General features: G+C 39.5%; 1 protein-coding gene across 4 annotated transcripts in view; it reads left to right on the forward strand.

The window, feature by feature from the left end:
• Positions 1–23740, forward strand: part of RNF175 (ring finger protein 175) — a 48769-nt gene that overhangs the window by 20831 nt on the left and 4198 nt on the right. For 3 of the 4 annotated variants that reach the window (XM_008524438.2, XM_070608842.1, XM_070608844.1), the window contains exons 4-8: positions 8740–8894; positions 13063–13170; positions 16202–16322; positions 20293–20426; positions 23448–23549. In XM_008524438.2, coding sequence (XP_008522660.2) covers positions 8740–8894; positions 13063–13170; positions 16202–16322; positions 20293–20426; positions 23448–23549 — 620 coding nt within the window. The remainder of the gene's footprint in view (positions 1–8739; positions 8895–13062; positions 13171–16201; positions 16323–20292; positions 20427–23447; positions 23550–23740) is intronic. The other variant, XM_070608843.1, reaches the window with a different exon arrangement.

Below are 23740 nucleotides of genomic sequence, written 5' to 3' on the forward strand. Positions count from 1 at the left end.
TCACACATGAGTAGAAGATGAAAACAATGACAAACACACACATAGGAACACAGATTGGATTGGTGGTTACCAGAGGGGAAGGGGGGAAGGAGGAGGGCAAATGGGGTGATTAGGCACATGTGTGTGGTGATGAATTAAAATTAGTGTTTGGGTGGTAAACATGATGTAATCTACACAGAAAACAAAATATATAATGATGTAGACCTGAAATTTATATAATGTTATAAGCCAGTGTTATTGCAATTAAAAAGAAAAAAGACCTAGAACATCTGTTTAAAAAAAAAGAAAACTGGAAAAACCCAAAATATTTGGATATTAGAAACATAATACTAAACAACACACACATCAAAGAAAAGGAGTTGAGAAATTAAAAATAATTTGAACTAAGTGAAAATGAAAATACCACATATCAAAATTTGTGAGATGCAGCAAGAGCAATGCTTAGAGGGAAATTTATAGCATTGACTGCATAATTAGAAAAGAAGAGAACCTAAAATCAGTAAATTCAACAACTACTCTAGGAAACTAAAGAAGAGTAATTTAAGCCTGCACAAAGCAGAGGAAAAGAAATAATAAAAATTAGGGCAGAAATCAATGAAATTAAAGATAAGGAATCAAGAGAGAAACTCAATGAAACCAAAAGCTGATATTTGAAAAGATAAGTGAATTTGCTAAACCTCTAGCCCGCTAACTAAGAAAAATAAGAGAGAGAACACAAATTACTAATAGCAGAAAAGAAAGAAGGGTCATCATTACTGATCCCATGGACATAAAAAGAAAATAAGGGAATGTTATGAACAACTATATGCCCACAAATTTGAATAACTTACATGAAATAGACTAATTCCTTGAAAGACACAAACTATACCAAAACTCACACAAAGAGAAAAAGATAATCTGAATAGGCGTACATCTATTTTTTATTGAGATATAATTGACATATAACATTGTATTAGTTTTAGGTGTGCTACATAATGGTTCGATATATGTATATATTGTGAAATGTTTACCACAATAAGTTTAATTAACATCCATCACCATACGTAGTTACAATTTGTTTTTGTTTTGATGAGAACTTTTAAGATTTACTCTCTTAGCAACTTTCAAATACACATCACAGTATCATCAACTATAGTCACCATGATATACCTTACTAGAAGTTTGTACCCTTTGACCACTTTCACCTATTTCACCCACCCCCCCACCTCCTTCCTCTGGCCTATCTCTATTTTTCAAAATTGAATAAGTAATAACTTTCCAAAAAGGAAAGCACCAAGTCCAGATGGTTTCACTGGTGAATTCTACCAAATATTTAAGGGACAAATAATACCAGTTCTCTACAATCTCTTCCAGAAAGTAAAAGCAGAGGGAACATGTCAGAAGTCATTCTTTGAGGCCAGCATTACCCTAGTACCAAAACCAGATGAAGACGTTGCAAGAGGGAGAAACTAGAGACCAACATCTCTCGTGAACATAGATGTAATTGAATTAAACAATGTATAAAAAGGATTATACACTACAACCAAGTGGGATTTATTCCAGATATGTAAGGTTGGTTCAACAATTACAAGTCAATTTATGCAAGCAATCACATCAAGAGGCGAAAGAAGAAAAATCATATAATCATATTAACAGATGTAGAAAAAACATTTGACAAGGTCCAACACCAATTCATATAAAAAACTCTCAGCAAACTAGGAATAAAGCTTCCTCAAATTGATAAAGATTATCTACAAAAAACCTAGGGCTAACATTATACTTAATGGCGAGAAACTGAATGCTTTCCCCTTAAGATAAGGAAGAAGGCAAGAATGTACCCTCTCACCACTCCTATTCAACAGTGTACTGGAAGTCTTAGCTAGTGCAATACGACAAAAAAAATAAAAGAAAGCCTATATAGACTGGGAAGGAAGAAATAAAACCATCTTTGTTTGCAGATGACATGACTGTCTATATGGAAAACTCCAAAAAATCAACAAAAACTCTTGAAACTAATAAGTGATTACAGCAAGGTTGCAGGAGACAAGGGCAACAAACAAAAGTTAGCTGCTTTCTTATATACAAGCAATGAACAATTAGAATTTGAAATTTTAAAACACAATGCCATTTACAATAGCACCCAAAAAAGGAGATAGTTAGTATAAATCTAACAAAATATGTAAAAAATCTATATGCAAAAAACTGAGAAGGCCTGAAATAAACAGAAAGATATTCATGTTCATGGATTGGAAGATTCAATACTATCAAGATGTCGATTCTTCCCAACTTCATCTATAGGTTCAATACAATCCCAATCAAAGTCCAGCAAGCTATTTTGTGACTATCAACAACCTGATTCTACAGTTTATATAGAAAGGCAAAAGACCCAGAATAGTCAGCACAAAACTGAAGAAAAACAATGTTGGAGGACTGACACTACCCAACTTCAAGACTTACTGTAATACCGTAGTAATCAATACAATGTGATATTGGTAAAAGAATAAACACAGATCCATGGAATAGGATAGAGAGCCCATAAATAGACCCGCACAAATATAGTCAACTCATGTATGACAAAGGAGCTAAGGCAATTTAGTGGAGAAAGGATAATCTTTACAACAAATGGTGCAGGAATAACTGGACATCCATAAAAAAAAAAGAATCGAGACGTAGAACCTATATCTTTGACTAAAATTAACTCAAAATGGATCATGGACCTAAATATAAAATGCAAAACTACAAAACTTCTAGAAGATAACATAGGAAAAAATTCTAGGTGAACTTGGGCTTGGTGAAGAGTTTATGATCCCTGAAACCAAATATTGATAAATCAGATTTTATTGAAATTATAAACTGCTCTGTGAAAGATACTGTTAAAAAAATGAAAAGACAAGCCACAGACTGGGAGAAAGTAATTGTGAAACACATATGCAATACAGGACTGTTACCCAAAACATACTTACAACTCAATCTTGAGGAAATAACTCAGTAAAATGGCAAAAGATCTGAAAAGACAGCTCATCCAGGAAGATCTACAGATGGCAAATAAGCATATGAAAAGAAGCTCATCATCATATGTCATTAGGGAATTGCAACTGAAAACAGTAATGAGATACCAACACATACCAACTAGAATTGCTAAAATCCAAAAAACCGACAATACCAAATGCTGATGAGGATGTGGAGCAGCGTGAATTCTTGTTGGTGGGAATGCGAAATGGTGAAACCACTTTGGAAGGCAGTTCTACAGGCTTCCACAAAGCTAAACATAGTCTTACCATATGATCCAGTAATCGCACTACTAGGTATTTACCCAACTGAACTGAAAACCTACATTCACACAAAAAGCTGCCTGCAAATATTTATAGCATCTTTGTCTATCATCACCCAAAACTGCAAGCAACTAAGATGTCCTTTAAAATAAAGAAAACATAAGCAAACTGTGGTACATGCATACAATGGAATATTAGTTGGCAATAAAAAGATACAAGCTATTGATCCATGAAAAGACATGGAGGAATCTTGGTGAAACAAGCCAATATGAAAAGCCTACATGCTGTGTGACTCCAAATATACAACCTTCTGAAAAATGCAAACAATAGAGACAGTAAAATGATCAGTGGTTGCCAGTGGTTCAGGGAGGGAAGAGGATGGGATAAGCAAGTGAAACGGGGATTTTAGGGCAGTGAAATTGATCTGTATGATACTGTAATCGTGGATACAAGAGATTATGCATTTGTCAAATCCCACTGAACTATACAGCACAAAGACTGGACCTTAAAGTATGTAAATTTTAAAAAAACCATTTGGGAGGTTGGAGAATCCCAGGGAAAAATACAGACAGTGACAAGAGAATCTAACTGCAGTACAATAGATGAAACAGCCTCACTGGAGGGAATTGGAAGGGAAAAGTGCTACTCTAAGTACCTTTGGAAATGAGAGGTATCTGTAAGATTAAGGCGATAGGAACTGCATATGAGCACTGTACCCTAGTTGATAAAATTGTTTCCCAGGGGAGTATGCATTAACAATTCTGATACTGGTATACAGTCGGCCTTCAGTATCCACAGGCTCTGCACCATGGATTCAACCAATCTCTGTGGTTGGTTGAATCTGTGGTTGCCGAACCTGAGGATATGGAAGTGACTAAGGAACTTGAGCATGCCCAGATTTTGGTATCCGTAGAGGTCCTGGAACCCATCCCCCATGAAACTGAGGGATGGCTGTATATGCATACTGGAATGGAACAGTTAAGTAAATAGATGGTAGACGGTGGGAGCCATGTTGCCCATTGTTGGAGTAGGGAGCCAGAAAAAAAGTAGGAAGTGCACACAGAATATGTGTGAACAGCTTTGTACAGTGAAGGTATTATTATTTATACATATTACTTATACCCTAAGGTGTTGTTTTTTGTGCATAAAGTATTATTATTTTCACATTATTTCATGCATAATTCAGACCATGTACTTCAGAGGTGAGGGACCGATCCAAAAAGCTCAGAACGTTTTCAGGTCCAGCTTTTAACAAATATGTCTGTCTTCTGAAGTGATCATTTAATTTGTCTGGACAGGTTCTGTTCGGTGGTCTGTTGGAGCTGTGTACATCAGAGCAGCTTAATATAAATACGTAAAGCAAAGGAACCAGGTTATTTAGAAGGTAAAGTTTAAAAATATAGCATTTACTGCTCCTAGGTGATGCCAAAAAGTGCAGAGAGAAAGAAGATAGACAGTGGAAAGTTCTTCTTTTGTTTGGGATACTACTAAATACCTGGGTGTTTGCAAATAGTCACATTTTCAGTACAATGTAGACCAAGCATCTGGATATTTGAATTTTTCTCTTTCCAGCTGGTAGTGTTGATATGGTGGAGACATGGCAGAGCTTCAAAATTAAATTGTTTCCAAATGCTTTTTACAGCATTTAATTAAAAATAAAATTTCATTCAACACCACCCTCTCCACTTTCTTTTATGTATCCTACTTTTCATATCTGCAGGAAATAGGGGAGAGGCACCAAGAAAGAATCTTTCTACTTCCCTTCAAATCAATAGAAGATCTGATGACTACATAGACAGAATCTGGATTTCAGACACACTGTTAACTTGTCTCGATACACAGGCAAATAATTTGCCACAGATTGAAACATTTCTCTATTTAGATCAAACTTCCTGCCTATTAATAGCTGTGAAACTCTAGAACGTATTACTATACCAATAAAGCATTATGTCTGTTCAAGTCTTCTTAAAATGAAGCAAGGCACAAATACTCACATACATAGTTACATATATACATACACAACATTGCAGAATCTCCTTTAAGAATTTAAATAGCAAAATTAACAGTCTGAATTGATTTGAAGATAGAAATATGGACCAAGTGAATTTCAAAGAGCCCTTCACATGCCAAGATTCCGTACTTTTCTTGTTCAATTTGCGTTCACACTTTCCTTCATTGCCTTTTTACTGATGGAAGCAATATTTCCTGGAACCATTTCTTTACACGATAATTTTCTGCTTACCTCTAGCATCCCACTGCTCTCCCTCCACGCCCCTACCCATACAAATACACACAGACACGTGCACAAATGGTTGCAAATAGTTTGGGATTTGCAGAGCAAAGGAAATGAATAGCATATAACTTTCTTTCTTTCTTTCTTTCTCCCTCTCTCTCTTTCTTCTTTCTTTCTTTCCCCATATTGTGTGACCCATTCATCATTCTGTACAATTAGACAAATGAAAAGATATCTTTTATTTGACTTGATTTGCAGTTCTTTTCAGATTCATTATGTGCATGGCTACAAGGAAAAACATGGTACCTTTGGGCAGCCTCTGATTTGTCAGGAAATTCCTTCTGCCACAATGCTTGGGTGGGGAGAACGTGGGTGATGTGATCCAGATGCATGGGCTGCCCTTTGCCAGGAGTGCAGATGTGTTTTATATGCACATGCCCAGATGGTGACCCCTCTGGCATTATTAATGTGTCCCAGCTGCCAGGCTTCCTCCTTTGCATGCATGCTCCTCGATTTCACATATTTCATGTGTTTATTTATGAGGCACAACATTCCTACATTTCATATGTGGCAGTTACTATTAAAAATGAGAAGTTTTTTTAACTGCTCTGGAAATTGATAAAGAATTTTTTAAATTGCTATGAAATGTGGCCCTCATTTTAAAATGACTTCTCATATAGTTATTGAATTCATAATGCAAATTTCTGACCTTTCTCCTTGCATGTTGAGAAAATATGGTGTTGGGTGTACCCTCTAAAGTTCATTAAGAAATTATTTGCATATATAATACATTGTAATGATTTTTTGCTTTCCTTTTATTTCTAATCTCCAAGGCCTATTTTTAAAAAGTAATGTGTCTATACATTTGAACATTGTTACTCACTGTTAATTAAATCCAGGCATCAAGTAAGAGAAATTTGGGATCTTCCAGAAATGGGTTGTACTTATAGATCCACAGGGAGACAACTAGTTTCATAAAAATATGGTCCAATCATTGCTTCAAACTACTATAGATTGTAACTCCACGGATTTGAGAAAGTGAATTAGTCCTCTAAATTTTGGCTTATAATCTAAAGTAGAAAATAAAGGAGCATGGTAGTTTCACTGAACTAAAATGAACTGACTCAACATCTTGTTTTTAAAAACTTGAGCATTTTTATGGGGAAAATGTAAATATGAATCAAATTCTTAAAACAGAAAGATGAAAAATGCAAATGACAGATGATCAGCTTTTGAAAGATAGGGTTCGTGCCCATTTCCTTCTTTAATGTCAGAAGGAATGAACTAAAAGAAGTCAAAATCTGTAATTTATCATAGACAACTATCTCCATAATCAGCTATAGAAAATAAATGACCAACATACGGATGAAATTTTTTAAGGGGCTTCACACTTTTGTTATCAACAGTTGCTAATGCTGAGTGCTAAGGTAAGTGTATCTTGAGTCTTGATTACCTGGTTTCCAACCGTTGTGGAAACTATCCTACTTCCCTAAGTAAAGCCTGTTTTTCCTGTTTGGGTATGTATATTTATCTTGAGTTCATAAATAAAGGTGCCAACTCATTTATTAGCTTTGACCAAACCTACAAAGTAGGATGGAAAATTAAAACAAGTATCTGAGTAATTCTGCCTGGAATTTAAAAACAAAAATAATAAGTTACAGATATTTTTTCCTGAACCCCCCAGATAGGTACCTCAGACTTGCTGCATGTGTATTTGTGTCTGAATGCGTCTGTATAATAACAACTCTAGCGTTCTCTGGGAGAAGATTTAGAGCAACTCTAAGGAGACTTCAGATCCAGGCTGTTTATGGGGATGAAGCAATAAAAAGAGAAGGAAAAGCCTCAAAATGTCTTCTTATTTGACATGGAAAGAAGAATGGCTGTGGCCTTGCCTTTTTCATTTACATCTTGAAGTCCTCAAATAATTTTGGTTATTGACCTTAAGACTATTATAGCCAAGACCTTATCAAAGGATCCAAAATTATAACCGTAGGCTCTTTTTTCTAAGCCGCCTCCTTTTATCACGAAGATGAAGAAAGCAAAGAAAACAAATAAATGACGGCAGTCTTTTTGATACTCAGATGACAAATATGTGACATGCGTGCTCTAACAACTCTTTACACATTGATAGCAGACATAATTAACCGGTTGTGATACTCTTTACCACTAAACCAAGACCCAGGCTCAGAATCCTCCTCAACAGAACCTTGCCAGGTGCCACCACCAATTAAAGTCCATACCTGAGACAAAACCTCTTTGTCATGCCCCTCTTACTTATATTGGTGCTGAGCAAATAATAGATGGTTACTCTGAATGTGATAAAACATAAAAGACCAAAGATTACTGCTGTTGTTTAAACCTGTTTGCTTTTCACAAGAGAAGTTAAGAGCTGGTGTTAGGCCTGATCCAAAGAGTAGGAGAGTCACTATGGTAACCATATCAAGTCATTGACCCACAGCCCATCAGAACAGTCTGTCCTGCTTCCTGCCATGTGAGATTGAGGCCAGGCAACTTGAAGAACCCTCTGAAGGCTCCTCGGATTCAGGGAAGTGGTACAGGCCACAAAGGGGTTACACACAGAGGAACAGGAAAGAGTCTGGTCTACATCTTGGGCTGCCTGGAAAAGGCACCAGTAATTAAAGAGGAAAAACAAGAAGCAAAATGTTGGGGTGCAAATCCAATCGTCAGGGGCAAGGGAACCCGACAGTTGGGATTCCAGGGTTAACCTGCAGAGTGCACTGGGACAGCAGGCAGAAGAGGTCCCATAAGCCGCTTGGACACCACTTCCTCCTTTGACATCATTGTGCATTTGCACTTGTGCATGTGACAGTAGCAACAGCCCCTCGGCTCCAGAGCGCTTTCCCATCTGTGATATCATTGATCCCCACCTCCGTCAGTACAAGGAAGCAGGCATTGTTATCCTCAATCTTACAACCAAAGGGAGGCTAACTTGTCCAAAATCACATAGCTGTTGAAGCCTAAAGTTGCTTTCATCTGAAACACCCAGAGGAAAGGAGGTGACAGAAGGTGGATATTTTGGATAATTTCCCATCGAATTTTCAGATAATTGTGGCAGTCTGCTCCATAACTTTGCATGTACAGAACAGCCTACAGTTGGATCATCAACCTGGTGTACATTACAGACATGATGGCGAAGGTGGTGTCCCCAGAGTAGCTTCTGAACCCATTTAATAGTGCACATGCCATTCTGGACCCTCCGTCATTGAAAGGACTTTCTGTTCGTTTCTCTGACAGCTGGTGACCCTGTTGCAGATGTGGGTTGTCCCTTTGTATTTCACGATAAAACTGTACTGGTGGCGGTTTCTGTCTATGTGGGGAATGTTCTCAGTCATTACCAGTTACATCGTCTTCAGAGCTACCCGAAAACCCCTGTCAGGGAGAACACCACGGTATGTATTCCATTCATTCCTTCCCCGCCCTCCCTTTTATTGTAAACATTAAAAAGTATATTTAATTTCCATTTTCCTGGATGGGAGAGAAGGGTGCTACACTTTTGCCTTTATTAGCAAAACCATTTGGAGATTAGCTATACTGCCGTCAGTTCACATTCCTTATTTAATGGTGATTTAGACATGCCTGTAGAATTTATGACTTCAGATATTAGCTAGTGAAGGCCAGGAGAAAGAGAAGTGAAACTAGTGTTTAAATTTTCTAGAGCACTATTTGCCTGTTTATTTTCAACTCAGCATTTTGTTTCATTCCACAATCAGTTGTGTCACACACACTTTAAAATAGAGCAAGAGTTGGAAGTTTGTATTTCTAACAACTATGCATGTATTTTATGTCTGATAAGTCATAAGTAATGGACAGCTCATTACTCTAACAAATGAGGATTTCACATTCCAATGATCTTTTTAATTACCATTGCCAACCTCATGACATTCATATAATTCCATCGTATCATTCACAAATCTTTCCAAAGTGCTTGTAATCACATGATATGCCCATGGATTTGCTTTCACTCTCCATAGATAGATTCTAAATCTGAATCCAGATAAAACTGATGAGATAAAGAGAAACTGTGTAAGGTATTAAATGGTAATAAGATGACATCAAGATCTGATCTTCATTGGAGAATAAATCACAACTCCTGTGAGATATTTTTCTGATTGGTTAGCCATTCAGATATGTGTTTTCAATCCTCTAAAAAAAGTGGGAGAGACAAATATCAACTTTTCCTTTTAATTTGGAGAAGGGAAATATGCAGTGAGAGAAATCAGATAGATAAATGTAAGGATAAAGATTGAAATTCAAATAAATGAATTCAGGTTTATGAGTATTGCAATTTAATCCCACTTTAGGAAGAGCTTTGGGGTGGTGTTAGGAGATCTTCTAACCTGGCCAGTTTGGGATTTTAGATAGCTGTTGTAGGGCCTGGTTTCCCCATCAGTAAATGGACATATGACACCATTTCTCTTTCTTACAAAATGTGGCAAGTTATTTAAGACTTGTGAAAGTCTAAATTTTGGATGAATTGAACTGTACTTGTTTTCATCCCCTGGATATAATCTATATTGTACTTCAACACAAGTGGTTCACTTTTCCATCGTGTAACGAATTCTCTAGCTAAACGCAGTGTTTCTGTGCACATCAGCTCATTCAATGCAGAACTCCATTACAAGAAATACTCAAATGCTGCCGTCATACACTCCATCGCTGATGTATCTCCCATGGCCAGCGTCCCATGCCCTCTGCTTCTCATGCCCACTGTGCATCCACTTTAGCTTCTTCCTGCCTGCACAGCTACAAACCCTGACATAGTCTGAGAGCTAAGAAACTCCTCTAACATTTTAAGCAGACCTAGCTTCCATTTGAAGAGACAATAATGGGAAAGGCATTTCTTCTAGAAAAGCAGTCTGGAAAAAGAAGCTCCTGTTTATGAGAGGTAGTAGGCCCTAAGGATCTTTATGGATCTTTGCTTAATCATCGTGTTATAGGTAAGTCACGTCTTAGGTCTTTTCCATTTGGAAGGAGAGGATTTCATTACAGGCTAGGAAAGCTGGTGGGAGCCAATGGGCATGGTGCAGAAGGCAAACCCAAGAGGAGTCATCTCCGGCAGCACTGCAGCTTAAAAACTGGCTGTTCCTCCCCAGGGTATACCAAGCCCTCTCTATGGGACAGAGTAACAGAGAAGGGGAAGTGGGTTTCCCCTCTGCTATAGTTGGGTTGCCTCTCAAGCAATGTTCAGGCTTGTAAACAAGCCACATGCTGGCCACAAAGAGTTGGGCTTGATCACATCAATTCCAACCCAAGGCCAAGCCTTCCTTTGTGGAGGCTGTGCTGAAATGTGAACACAATTTCTAATCTGGTTGATCTGCCTTCCAGTGTAATCTGAGTAGCAAGGGCGTTCTGGACTCCAGTGCTCTAGAAATTTTTACCGCCAATAAGCAGGAAGATTCTGGGCTGGGCCGATTTGGCAAATCCAACACATCCGTAACAATGATATGACATATTGAGCATTTATTTATTGTGCCAAGTCTTTTAAACATTAATCTCACATAATCTTCAGAACTACTTTAAGAGCCAGTGTTGTCTTGGTGTTATAAATGAGGCAATCATAGGAAGAAATGCTAAGTAGGGTGGCCAAGATCCCACAGGCAGTAAGAAAGGGAACCCAGAATCACCCAAAGACTACTAGAATGCAAAACGCTGCTCCTGACAGCATGCTGTGGCTTAAATACATCAACAAACTGCTTCACACAGAGAAACTGCGGTTTAAAAAGTTGTTAATCAGGAACACCTCTAATGCTGGCACAACCTTGACAGGGGCCCCTCGAGGCAGAGAGAGGGTATGTCGAGTATGTATGAAGCTCAAGGAAACGGCTGGTGTTGTGGGGCGCAGGGGGAGAGCCTCAGAGCTGGGCGCTTTTCCCATCATCACCCCTTTTAGCTACACAAACTTTCTCCTCCATTAGGCTGTACTGAGCAATGATCCAAACTGCTCAGCACCAGCAAATCAAAAGGACTAACGGCCCAAGGAGTCTCTATAGCAGAAAGACCCCAAAAGCCCTCTCTGGCCCCCTTGAGAGAGGACAGCCTCTTGGGGATTTGAGCCACTTTGTGCAGCCCATGTGAGTTTCCTGCTCCAGGTAACTCCACAGTGCCAACCCCTCCCATGGGCAGGATTACGTCTAGAGGGGGAGGTGCCGCCCAGATAGCCCTGTATGTCAGTTGTTTGATGTGGGGAAAGCATTTCACTGGAGAAATAACATAAATGTCAATTCATTCCTCAGACTAGCCCACAAACCTCCATTTAAACTGTAATATTTCAGAAGGTCCCTTCTGACTGGGATTTGAATGAATCCAGAATGAAGCAGAATATCTTTTAAAATAACACTGTAATATCACAGAACGTGAGCATTTGGTGCAATTGCTCCAACAGGAAGGAAGCCAGGGAAGCTGAGAGAGTTGGTGACAGGGTGCCGGGGGATGGGGGTTGGAGATGAGAGGGTGGGGCCAAGTCTCTGGAGCAAGACTCAATGGAGTTTGCAGTGGAATGCAGGAGAGGGGCTTCAGGAGGACGTGGAGAGAATGGCTGAGGGGCAGACAGGGCCTCCTGCCATTGTTCAAACTTGTGAGCAGGCATTCCAGCCACTCCCTTATTTTCCCTGGGCACCAAGGATATCTGCCCCCAGCTGCTCCCTCTCCTTCCACCATCTCTTGTTCCAGTGGGGGAGCCCTTGTGCTGTGCTGCTGTGGTGCACCAGCAATGGAACCAGGCTGCCAGCCTCTTCCCACATTCTCCCGGGCATGAAGCAGCCACGTGGCTCTTTCTGTAGTTTTTCTGAGGGCTTTTACTGCCAGGGATGAAGGAAACAAACAGGGTACAGGGCTCCCTTCTAGATCACTTCCAATCTCACCCTCCAACCCCATCCTCTCACTTCTCCACTTAGACCTTGTTGGAAGAAGGAAAGGCCTTAGGAGCAGTCATGGTGAGTGCTGAGACACACAAAGGACCCGTCCACATAGCAGAAAAAAACCAAGGCTGAAGTGCCATTGTAATTTCATCCCAGGGCTAGGGGAGGGGCTCTGCGTGGACAGGAGATGGGATGAGGGCTGGGCCCACTACTTATGATATCCCCACTGGGGCTGAGGGGCAGCAGGAGCAGGAGGGAGAGAAACTCCTGGGGGAAGAGGTCTCCCCTCTTGACTTCTCTTCCCATCTTTTGCTCGCCTCCAAGGCACTCCTGCCAAAACCACTCTAAGCTAACCTGAGAGCCAAATGAGAAAAGGAGGGGAGCAAGGGAGGCAGGGGCGCAGGTAGAATAACCATTCCTGAAGGCCATTTTTACATGAGGAACATAGATAAATTATGATGAATTTAGGTATGCACATTACATAGAAACACGTGCATGACAGTACTATTTATATACTGCTTGTTGATAGTATATTAAAATTCTAGATTATTATTGAGTTTAGCTGAGATAATATACTTATATTCTGTATATTACATAATTAATAGAATTTTAGAAATGAAAAATTGACTTCCAACAATGTTTGAAAAAGATGAAATACTTTATAATATGTTCTGTGTTTCTCCCCATTTTCACTCCACAGATTGGTCTACAAATGGTTTCTTCTGATCTACAAACTCAGCTATGCATTTGGTGTTGTGGGTTATTTGGCCATCATGTTTACAATGTGTGGATTCAATTTATTTTTCAAGTAAGTGTCTCTAGTTAGGACATTAATATCTCCAAGCACTTGCTTGTGTCGTTCACCTTGTCAAGTTCTCTGTATCTGGAAGCCACATTTGGCCCTATAATTTTCCATGCACACATTGTTTATAGTAGATATCATTGGTATAGTAGATATCATTGGGGGAAACCACTAGAAAAGGAAGAGAAAACCCACAGATTAAAAAATTCTCAAAAAATTATAAGCTTTAAAGAGAATCTATACTTGATCTGCAAATGTAAAAGATCTCTGTTAAAAGTAGGCCTACATTTGTGGTAGAGTAATTCTTACTAACCTACAAATTTCCCTTCCACAAAATTCTGAAGTGTTATTTCCTTCAATACAGCTTTTTCCTTAAAACCTCTAGAACTGTGCTATCCAATACAGTAGCTGCTAGCTCATGTGACTATTGAGCACCCAAAATATGAAATAAGATGTGCTCTAAGTGTAAAATACACACTGATTTCAAAGACAGGACAAAAAAATAATTTTTGTATAGACTAAGTGTTGAAATTATAGTATTTTGGATGTATTGGTAAAATTGTTTCATCTGTTTCTTTTTACCTTTTTAATGTGGCTACTAGAAAATTTAAATTTTCTGTATATGTCCAATCTATATTTCCATTGGACAGCACTGCTCTAGAATTTTGTTTTTGGTACCTATGAAATCCGTTTTGCTAGGGACAAAAAAGGAAGAAACAGTGCTTAGAAATTGAAAGAGAGGTAAAGAGATAGAGTAAGAAATTCTTGGGAGAAATAAAGGAAATCTGGATAATTGTGTCTGTGATTCAGAACTGTGCTCCCATTAGGAAGATGGTTGCTGTGGATGAGGGCAGAGCTGAGGCTGTGTGATTAACCTGTGTTCTGGAAAGGGAATTTAAGACATACCACACAGCTATGGAAGGCAGCTCAAATAAAAATGCCCAGAATATCTCTCATATCAAAGTTACTCTAAATCTCTGAGACCTTAAAAGAAATTGAAAGGCAGGGCTTGATAACCCTTAACTCATAAAGTAAAGAAAGAAATTGGATGGTGAGCCATTCCTGGAGGAAAAGGCTCGTCCTATGGCAACATAGCAATCTAATTTTATAAGCATTTCAAGAAACTGTCAGAGAGGCAGCTTTTACCATTTTCTTGCAGGAAAGGGATAGAAAATAACTGTACAGACCTATTATTGCTAGTTTAGGATATAGAAAGACACTGATTTCTTTTTTCAGCCTACTGTCTATATTACTTTATTTCAGTGAATGTAAAAAACATTCATAAGAACTTTTATAAAATCACTTGGGACTATAGTTGTCCCAAGACTATTATCCATAAGATTTTAAGATCCTTAACCATGAATTCTCCTACAATGAGGCATGCCAAGAACTTAACCCTTCAGATTGGGAAGAAACTATTTTTTCACTACTAATTCTTGTTGATCATCATTGTATTAAGATTCTTTTCTGTGGAATCATAAGTTTAATTATAAATGCATGCTCCCCTGGATATGGAGGGAAGATAATCTTCATTCTTCCCCATTGACCCAAGTCTCAAATATACCTAGGCAAATCTTGAAAGGATGAAGCCACCACTTGTGTTGGAATTCCCCATTCGCATCACCATAAGATCACACAGCTCTCTGCCTTTACCATTTCCTCGTCAAATTAGTAGAACACAAAAACAACCAGAAGTTTCCAGAAACAGACAACCCAACTTCTCTCCACTCCCTTCCCAACTCCGTCAGATCCACCAAGGCCCATTGCTAGTATTTGAGACTATTTGCAGAGATAGCAACCAAATGTTCAATGATTAAAATCCAGAAATTAAATTAGGAGCTAATTATTCACTTTTTAAAGAAATCTTTACCTTTAAAAAGAAAGAGGGTGGGGGCTGGCCCCGTGGCCGAGTGGTTAAGTTCGCACGCTCCACTGCAGGTGGCCCAGTGTTTCGTTGGTTCGAATCCTGGGTGCGGACATGGCACTGCTCATCAAACCACGCTGAGGCAGCATCCCACATGCCGCAACTAGGTGGACCCACAACGAAGAATATACAACTATGTAACGGGGGGCTTTGGGGAGAAAAAGGAAAAAAATAAAATCTTTAAAAAAAAAAAAAGAAAGAGGGTGTTATCATAGAGAATCTGAGTGTATTTGAAATATGATCCAAAATGCAAAACAATTTTTTTTTATTAATACATGGTAACTACAGCATAGTAGCAAAGGGCCTCAAAATTGGAGCTTGGTTCCTGGTTTTATTTTGTATGAACTGCCATGTTAAGCAAATCATTTTTTCTAAGGCTCCATTTTTTTCAAATGCAAAGTGGGAATGATGATCTCTATCTCAAATATTTTCAGTAAGATAAAGTATTTGAAAGCATTCTGTAAAATCTAAGCTCGATAGCAGAGATTCTCAACACTAGCTGTATTGGAGAGTCACCTGAGGAGCTCGTTTAAATAACACTGCTGTCCAGACTTCACCCCAGGCCACTTAAATTAGAGGCCCTGAAAGTGGGTTTATGCATTAGTATATGTTTAAATGTCCCCCAGGTGATTCTAATCTATAGGTAGAGCTGAGAACCATTGATCTATTAAGAGGTTCTTAATGTTAGCTGCCCACTGGAATCACCTGGGGTCTGGAGAGCTTCCAAAAACATTGCTGCACAGGCCCCGCCCCAGAGAGTCTGATGTAAGTGGCCGAGGGTGCAGCCAGGAGTTAGAGATTTTTACAAGCTGCCCAGGTCTTTCTCTATGCAGCCAAGCTTGAGAACTGCTGGTTAGAGTGAGTTTATCTAAGCACTGCAGCCTTAAGAGGCGTCTAAAGTTGTCCACTTAGCTCTGAGAGGTAAAATTTGAATGGAATTGAAAGAATTTTAAATTCTTTCATTTGAAATAAGAAAAAGTAAACAAAGCAATGAAAAAAAAGTACCCCGAAGATTCTGTTAGATACTATGGCAGTAAATACTTTCCGAGCTGCAGCCCTCCCCAGCGCCCCAAATGCTGCATTCTTATTCCCTTACACTGTTGCTTTCAATAGAATCAAAGCTAGAGATTCCATGGATTTTGGCATCGTGTCCTTGTTCTATGGCCTCTACTATGGCGTGATGGGAAGAGACTTTGCAGAGATCTGCTCCGATTACATGGCTTCTACTATAGGGGTAAGTGTTGCTTTCATTCTTTGAAACCATCTATGGAACGTGGAGAAATGGTCTCCTCTTACATGTTTGCGTCCATTTTCAGGAATAAATCTTTTTTGGTTCTCCTAGCACAGTTGCTCCTGGATTCTCCTTGCATCAAAATTGGCTTTGCTAATTAATTAGAAAATACATTTCTTATTTATACAAAGTGTCTGGGAAATAAGGTATCTTTTAAAATAAAATACGCAATTATTTGGAAGTTACCATCTCTAGGATACTCCAGTTGCCAACATTTAAAGGATTAGGAAAAAGTCAACAGTAACAAAACCCTTTATCTCTGCCTAATGCAAATAAAAATCATATTTCATGCACATAAAACACTTTACAATCAACCAGTGCCTCAGGGTAATATCATAAAGATCAGTCATGGTTATATAGCATTAGAAGATATAAAAAGTGTGCTAAATGTATTCTGACTGTAAATTGTTCCCTGGAATTAAAAAAAAATTCTAATAGTTTTTTTTAACTCTCTTAAAATTAAAGAATGAACAAACTTTCTGGTTAGATGGATTTCAGATTCAGACGTTAGGAGCATTCATCTGTGTCTGACATGTGCACATCTCTTAAAAACTTACAGACTAAGGGCTCCAGAGATGACCCAGTGGTTTCAGGAAGTCTGCGTCTCTGTCCTCCACCAGTTTCTTGGTACACAGCCAGATAGAAAACGGAAAATCTAGTGTGAGCGGCAAGGGAAGAGTGAACTTCTAGACTGTTCTCTCTCTCCATTTATGGGGCAGGACTAAGCACGCATGACCTTGACTTTATCCACAACCATATGCCCTTCCCCTCCTCCATAGGCTCTACCTTACTTTTCTCCTAGAGCCTGGAATCCAGCTTCTGTAGTCAAATGCTAGAACAACATATCTTTTGGAATCCCTCTGCCATGTATCACCTATGGGACAACTGCCTTCTTATAAAGGTTTAAGGTGAGCACTGGAGGGAGCATTTTCACTCCCAGCTCCTTTCAACAAAAACCAGAAGCCATAGCCCTGAGAAAATTCCCAAAGCTTCTTGTGCTTGTTAATGGACAGGAGAGAAAGGGAAGAGTTGTATGTCCTCCATTCTCCAGTGGACCAGGAAGAAGAGATTTAATATGGCAAGTCTTAAGCTTAATTTAACTTAACCAAGGTTAACTTAACCAAGTCTTTAAGCACCAACTTTCTGGAGACTTCTCACCTGATCCCACCCCACCAGTCTTCAACTTCTTGTCATCCTCTGTCATCTTCACTCCAGCTACAAAATGTGTAAAACCCACTGCCACAAGCCCATTGGCACAGCCACCAGTGAATTGATAGTGTGTGTGTGTGCACTCGTGCGCATGCTTGTGATGGAGGTAAGGAGGAAGCAGAGGAGGAGCAATCTCCATTCTCACACCAGTGCCTAAGCTCCACACCAGACTAATTAAGTCAGAATCTCTGGGAATGGAGCCAGTGCATCTGCTTTGTTTTAAAAGCTCCCTAGGAAAAGGAATGAGCTATTAAGCCATGCAAAAACATGGATGAATCGTAAATGCATATTGCTAAGTGAAAGAAGCCAGTCTGAAAAGGCTACACACTGTATGATTCCATTTATATTACATTTTGGAAAAGGCACAACTATGGAGATGCTAAACAGAGCAGTGGTTGCCAGGGGTTTAGGGAGGGAGTGAGACTGACCAGGTGAAGCATGGGGAAGTTTCTAGGGTGGTGTAATTATCTTGTACAATATTGAATGGTGGCTACATGACACTGAGCATTTGTCAAAATCAATAGTACTTTATCACAGAAAGGGCAAACTTTAAAGTATACAAATCTAAAAAATCATTTAGGATGTCAGAGAATGCCAGGATAGAATGTAGACTGTGACAAAAGAATCTAGGTGTATTACCAATGTATGAAATAACCTCACGAAATGGGGAAAAAGTGCTGACTTAAGTAACTTTGAAATGAGTGGAGATATAAAATCAAAAGCAAAAGGAACTGTCCATAAGCACAGTCCTCTAATTCATAAAGTTGTTTCCCTCAGGGCTATGGGTTAGCAATTCTGATACCACTATACGTGTATTCTGGAATTTAACAACTAAGTACATGGATGATCAATAGTGGGAGCTATGTTTCTCACTCTCAGAAGGTTATAGACAAGCCAGGGGAAAAGGCTAGAATGACCCATGTAGTAATGAATGAGTTGAAGACATTGGACCAAACTCATGTTTAGCTTAGTATATATTACATGTTTCTTAATATAGATGAATACATATAGAAATATTTACAGATATGTCCATATACATGTATTAGTATATACAGATATATTTCCTTGCTCCATCAGCTAAGAAGCTCTAGTGAGCACACATAGTGCCCAGATCTTGGTTTAATACCATTCTACAATGAGAGGAACCAGGACTCCTTGAAGAAATGGCTGATTCAGGGTCTTGGCAGGAAATATACAATATGTGCCTGGAGCAACTTGTAGTGCCACAAAGTAAAGAAGTGCTCAAAAAACACACAGCAAAAAAACCCCACAATGATGGGAGTATGTCAAAGAGACACAGGATTCCAACTCAACAAGTGGCCAATGGCCAAAGCTGGAAGAATTTGAGCAAGAAAATAGTAGTAATGGTAGTTTTAGTAGTAGTACAGGGTTATAAACCAAAATATTAAAGAAATATCCATGAGTATACACATACACACACACACACATCGTATCAGTTCCATCTCTCTGGAGAACCCTGACTGATACAGAGGTGGAGCATACCCCCCACCACTTAAGTGTAGGCTGGTCACAATGATTTCTTTCCAAAGAGTACACTATAGACAAGGAGTAAAAGAAAGAGTAGCTTTATAGTGGAGAATCCTGACAAATGTTACTTCAAGCCAGGTGATCAAGGTTAATATCAGCAGTGATAAGTCATGTTGATGGCATGTAGCCTTGTTATGGTGTGATAAGAATGATACTTTACCTCTGTTGTCTCCCTCCCCAAAACCCATAACCCCAGAGTGATCACAAGAAAAATAACAGATAAATCCCAGTTGAGGAACATTCTACAAAATACTCCCCCAAAACTGTCCAAGTCATAGGAAAAGTGCAAAGCCTGAGAAACTGCCATAGCAAAGAGGAGCCTGAGGAGACATGACAACTAAATGGTATCCTGGATGGGATTCTGGACCAGAATAAGGACATTAGGTAAAAACTAAGGAAATCTGAATAAAATATGGACTTTATTTCATAATGATGTGTCAATGTTGCTTCATTAATTGTGACATGTACCATACTAATGTAAGATGTTAATAGAAAAGGAAACTGAGTATGTGGTGTAAGGGGTCTCTGCGCTATCTTCACATCTTTTCTTTAAATCTAAAACAATTATAAAGTAAATATTTTGTTTTTTTAAAAAAAAAGCTTCTTAGGGATTCTAACGTGCTGCCAGTTGAGAACCACTCCTCAGCCACAGCACTGGGAAGATGCAGGTATCCCAAATTAGAATCTGAAATGCATTACCTTCCAATGGGATTCATCTGTGTGCTCCCTATCATCACATGGGAATTAAAAAATATAGTGATGCCTGGGGTTTACTCCAGATCTATGAATCAGAATCTCCAGGAGAATAAAGGGAAGGGTCAGGCCATGGGTAAGCTCAACAAGCTTCCTACAATGTGATTCTGAACTACAGCCCTGGATAAAAACTATTCCTCTTGAAGGATTCCTCAGTGGGGAAGTTAGACTGGAGGTTATAATTAGCAGTGTACTTTGGGTCCATTTGGGGTTCAGAGGGGTTTTGCCTGGAAACCTTAACCCCACTGTGGCATCACTGCTATGGGAAAAAGTGTTTCGAGTTCTAAACCGACAAAGAAGCAGTAAAGCCTCTATGTCCCAAAGTCTGGCAGTGGCTTCTGTGTGTTCATAGAAGGGCATGTGCTCTCCATTCCAACGGTGCACTGTGCATTTCCCCCAACAGTTCTACAGCATCAGTGGGATGCCCACAAGGAGCTTGTCAGACAATATCTGCGCCGTCTGTGGGCAGAAGATCATTGTGGAGCTCAATGAAGAAGGACTCATTGAAAACACCTACCAGCTTTCCTGCAATCATGTGTATCCTTTTCACGGGAAACCCATTTGGGCTTCATCAAGCCAATGTTGGGAGGGAATTTTCAAATAATCTGTGTTGGGCATGGGAGATGGCAAGTCAGGGAAGACTGTCACATCACCTTCCTCTGCTCCTGTCCCCATCTCCTCTGCCTTGCTTACCTCCCGTTCCCAAACCCCAGGCCTTTTTCCTCCTGCCCATCTTTCTTTTTGAGACTTTCTGATAATCCCTGCTGAATAATGGACTGCTCATTAAGGTGAACCTCCTCCTCCAGTAATTTCCTGTTTAAAAAGGAATCTTAGTGCCACACAGATAGGAAGGCTGCCGCATCTGCTCAGGATGTGGTCTTGGAAAGCTGACAAAGCCATAAGTGAACAGACAGCCAAGAAAGACCAGGGAGAGAAGGGTTTGGGGGTGAGGAAAAGAGTGAAGTTTCTGATACAGAGAGGAACTCAGGACTGTCCAGGTGGAGCCCTGTGTCTGAATCTCATGGGACCAATAACAACAAAGTGTACTTTCCCTGGACATAATCCTAGGATCCTGTTGTGTCAACAGTGGTAACAGGGGCAGCCAAGTATCAGTTTTGTTCTTGAAAAGAGGGTAATGCCACAGGCAGCAGGACACCTGAGATTACAAAAGGAGGGACCACAACTTGAGCACCTAGTTCTTGGACCATTTCGCTACTCTGCCTATGGGTTCTGTCCCAAATAGCCATCTATCAGCTGAGGGATCTTTAGGTGTTAGGGACCAGACAAGCCTGGGCCTGGAAGCCAGCATTCTCTGGGCACTCCAGTAACTATTGAGGAAGACCTCAATATATGGAAGGATACTGGGGTCAAGAGCCCTGAGCAAAGCAGCCTGTGCTGCCCGAGCATGTAACTCTGGATACCAAAGTTGTGTTTGGGTTGGCCAACAATCAGTAATTTAATTCTTTTCTAAATACAGGGGGAAAAAGGGCATCATTTAACTTTATTTTATAGTACAATATCAATTTTATAATATTGCTATACATTCAGTCCGTTCAAAGCTCTGGCATTCACGAGGTGGTCAAACCATCTGTCTTTTGCCTCTGAAGCCCACCTAACTCAGTCAGTTATACCCTAGATGTGCAGCACCAATGATTCAATTCTGTTTAATCTGGACAGATTCCATTTACTCAATCCTGAGAGTGAAAAACTGGACCAAATGGCATCTGAAGTGTAATAGGAGCCCTTACTGCAACACTTAAGCCTTAACAAAGATATCCCATATGGAATTCTATGGTGGTTTTTCAGTGTGATACCTTTCCCAAAAAACTATCATTCTTAGTAGAAGTTTTCCAAGTCTGGCCCTAGTTTTAAATATGATTTACGCTTCAAATGTTGGAACAGAGCCCCTTCTGCCATTTGCAAGTGGAAATATTTTCTCTCTCCACCTTTAAAAGCCCTTAGGGATTGTTGTACATGTGTGCATATGTAATCAAAAATGTAGTCACCTTTAAATTTGCTTTGCAGGGAGTATTATTAATGGCCCATTTTAGCATGAGTCATATTAGGAAGGAGTGGGCAAACATGAGTCATGTTAACAAGGGGCAGGGGACTCTGAGCATTGCTCTGCAGCAGTGCTGCCAGCTCGGAGGCTTTCTAGCATTGAGATTTGGAAGATGAAAAAGAATATTAAAGAGGAGGTGGACATTTCAGTGCTGGCTCTATGACCTCTGAACTCTATACCTATCTGGAAGATGGGTCCATACTCCAGCCCTTTTGAATGAAGGGCTGTATGGGTTTTAATTCAAAATCTTGGCTATAATACACCACTTATGTCAACCCAAACATATTGCAAAAGTGACCCCAGTTCCAAGAACATAAAATAGTGAAAACTCTTACTGGCACACAGATCTAATGTTGAGGAATTATATACATGGCCTTGACTTGTCTACACCTCCATGATCCTCTATTTGTTAGGGTGAGGACTTGTACATCATTGCTGTTCACGTGGGTATGTAGCAGGCCACTCAGAAGATCATGTGATCTGGATCCAGAAGCTGCATTGGGACCAAAGACTAGAAATAAATCAATAGGATGGATCTCATTACAGTTAAGCATTTTGCCGGAATCCATAATGTTGTGGAACCTGGGAGAATACATTTGCAAAAGTAATCGGTTTTGAGTGATTCATTCAAATGTCCCTTCAATGATCAGGCACTTATGCACTGGTTAAGGTGCTGAAGACAGAAATGAAGGAGACATAGTCCCACAGGTAGCCTATGGTCCAGGAGAGACATGTAAGTACCCAGACAGTCCTGATACAGTGTGATACGTGCTTTAAAAAGAATAAGTCCCTGATGTGTGGGAAAACATAGGGTTCACTCTCAACTTTGGGAGCAAAGGGTCAACTTTCTGGACAAGGGGTTGTATACAAATGAATTTGTAAATGCCTAGAGTTTCAGAAGTTTATGAGACCTATATTCTATTAAAAATAACTGGCTCCTTATCAGCAATAAAAACAAGTTGAGAAAAAATTTATGAAGCTAATAGAAATATTTGTAAGTTTATGACCACAAATAATTTAAACTTGTCCAAGTGCCTAAGACAAGGCTGATTACGTAGTAGGTAATGAGTAATGCACGAAAAGTAGACTAGGGAAATGCTATGGAAAATGCATGAGAAATGCACAGTGAGCGAGGCAGGGAAGTACAGTGATACATTTACATAAGATATTACTGTATAAAAGCACTTTCACATTCCATATCTAATTTAATTCTTGCGAGAATCAAGTGAGGCGAGAGGAACAAGTAAAGCCAAGAAGCCAAGTAAACTCCTCAGAGTCACAGAATTATTGCAGCCCTGACTCCAAGCTCACAGTCCTTGGAGGTTCCATTGTCCTACAGAATCTCCCTACAAAGGGATGTGCGCAATCCAGTCATGACTGACAGCCATTCTCACCCTCCACTACTCCACCCTACATATGGGATCACTTCCACGATGTCTTCATGAAGCAGACTTCGCTCTTTAATATCTAGAAGCTTCCCTAACAAGATGCCTAAGCTTTCATGAATTCTGCATCCGAGGTTGGTGTATTGTTGGTAAAAAGCAGACTTGCCCTTACTGCAAAGAGAAGGTTGATTTGAAGAGGATGATCAGTAACCCGTATCCTTTTTTTAAAAAGTTTCAAAACATTATCTTAAATGTTTCTGGTGATGCATTCTTCAGTCGAAAATTTCATTATCTTCGTTACAGTTATAACACAACACTTTCTGTTTTCCCTAACCACCTATTTCAAAATGACTTGCTGGTCTCTTTTCTCCCCTGTGCCTATGTTACTATTCTGGTTAGGAACT

Source organism: Equus przewalskii, chromosome 2 (genome assembly GCF_037783145.1).
Source record: "Equus przewalskii isolate Varuska chromosome 2, EquPr2, whole genome shotgun sequence".
NCBI classification, from domain to species: Eukaryota; Metazoa; Chordata; class Mammalia; order Perissodactyla; family Equidae; genus Equus; species Equus przewalskii.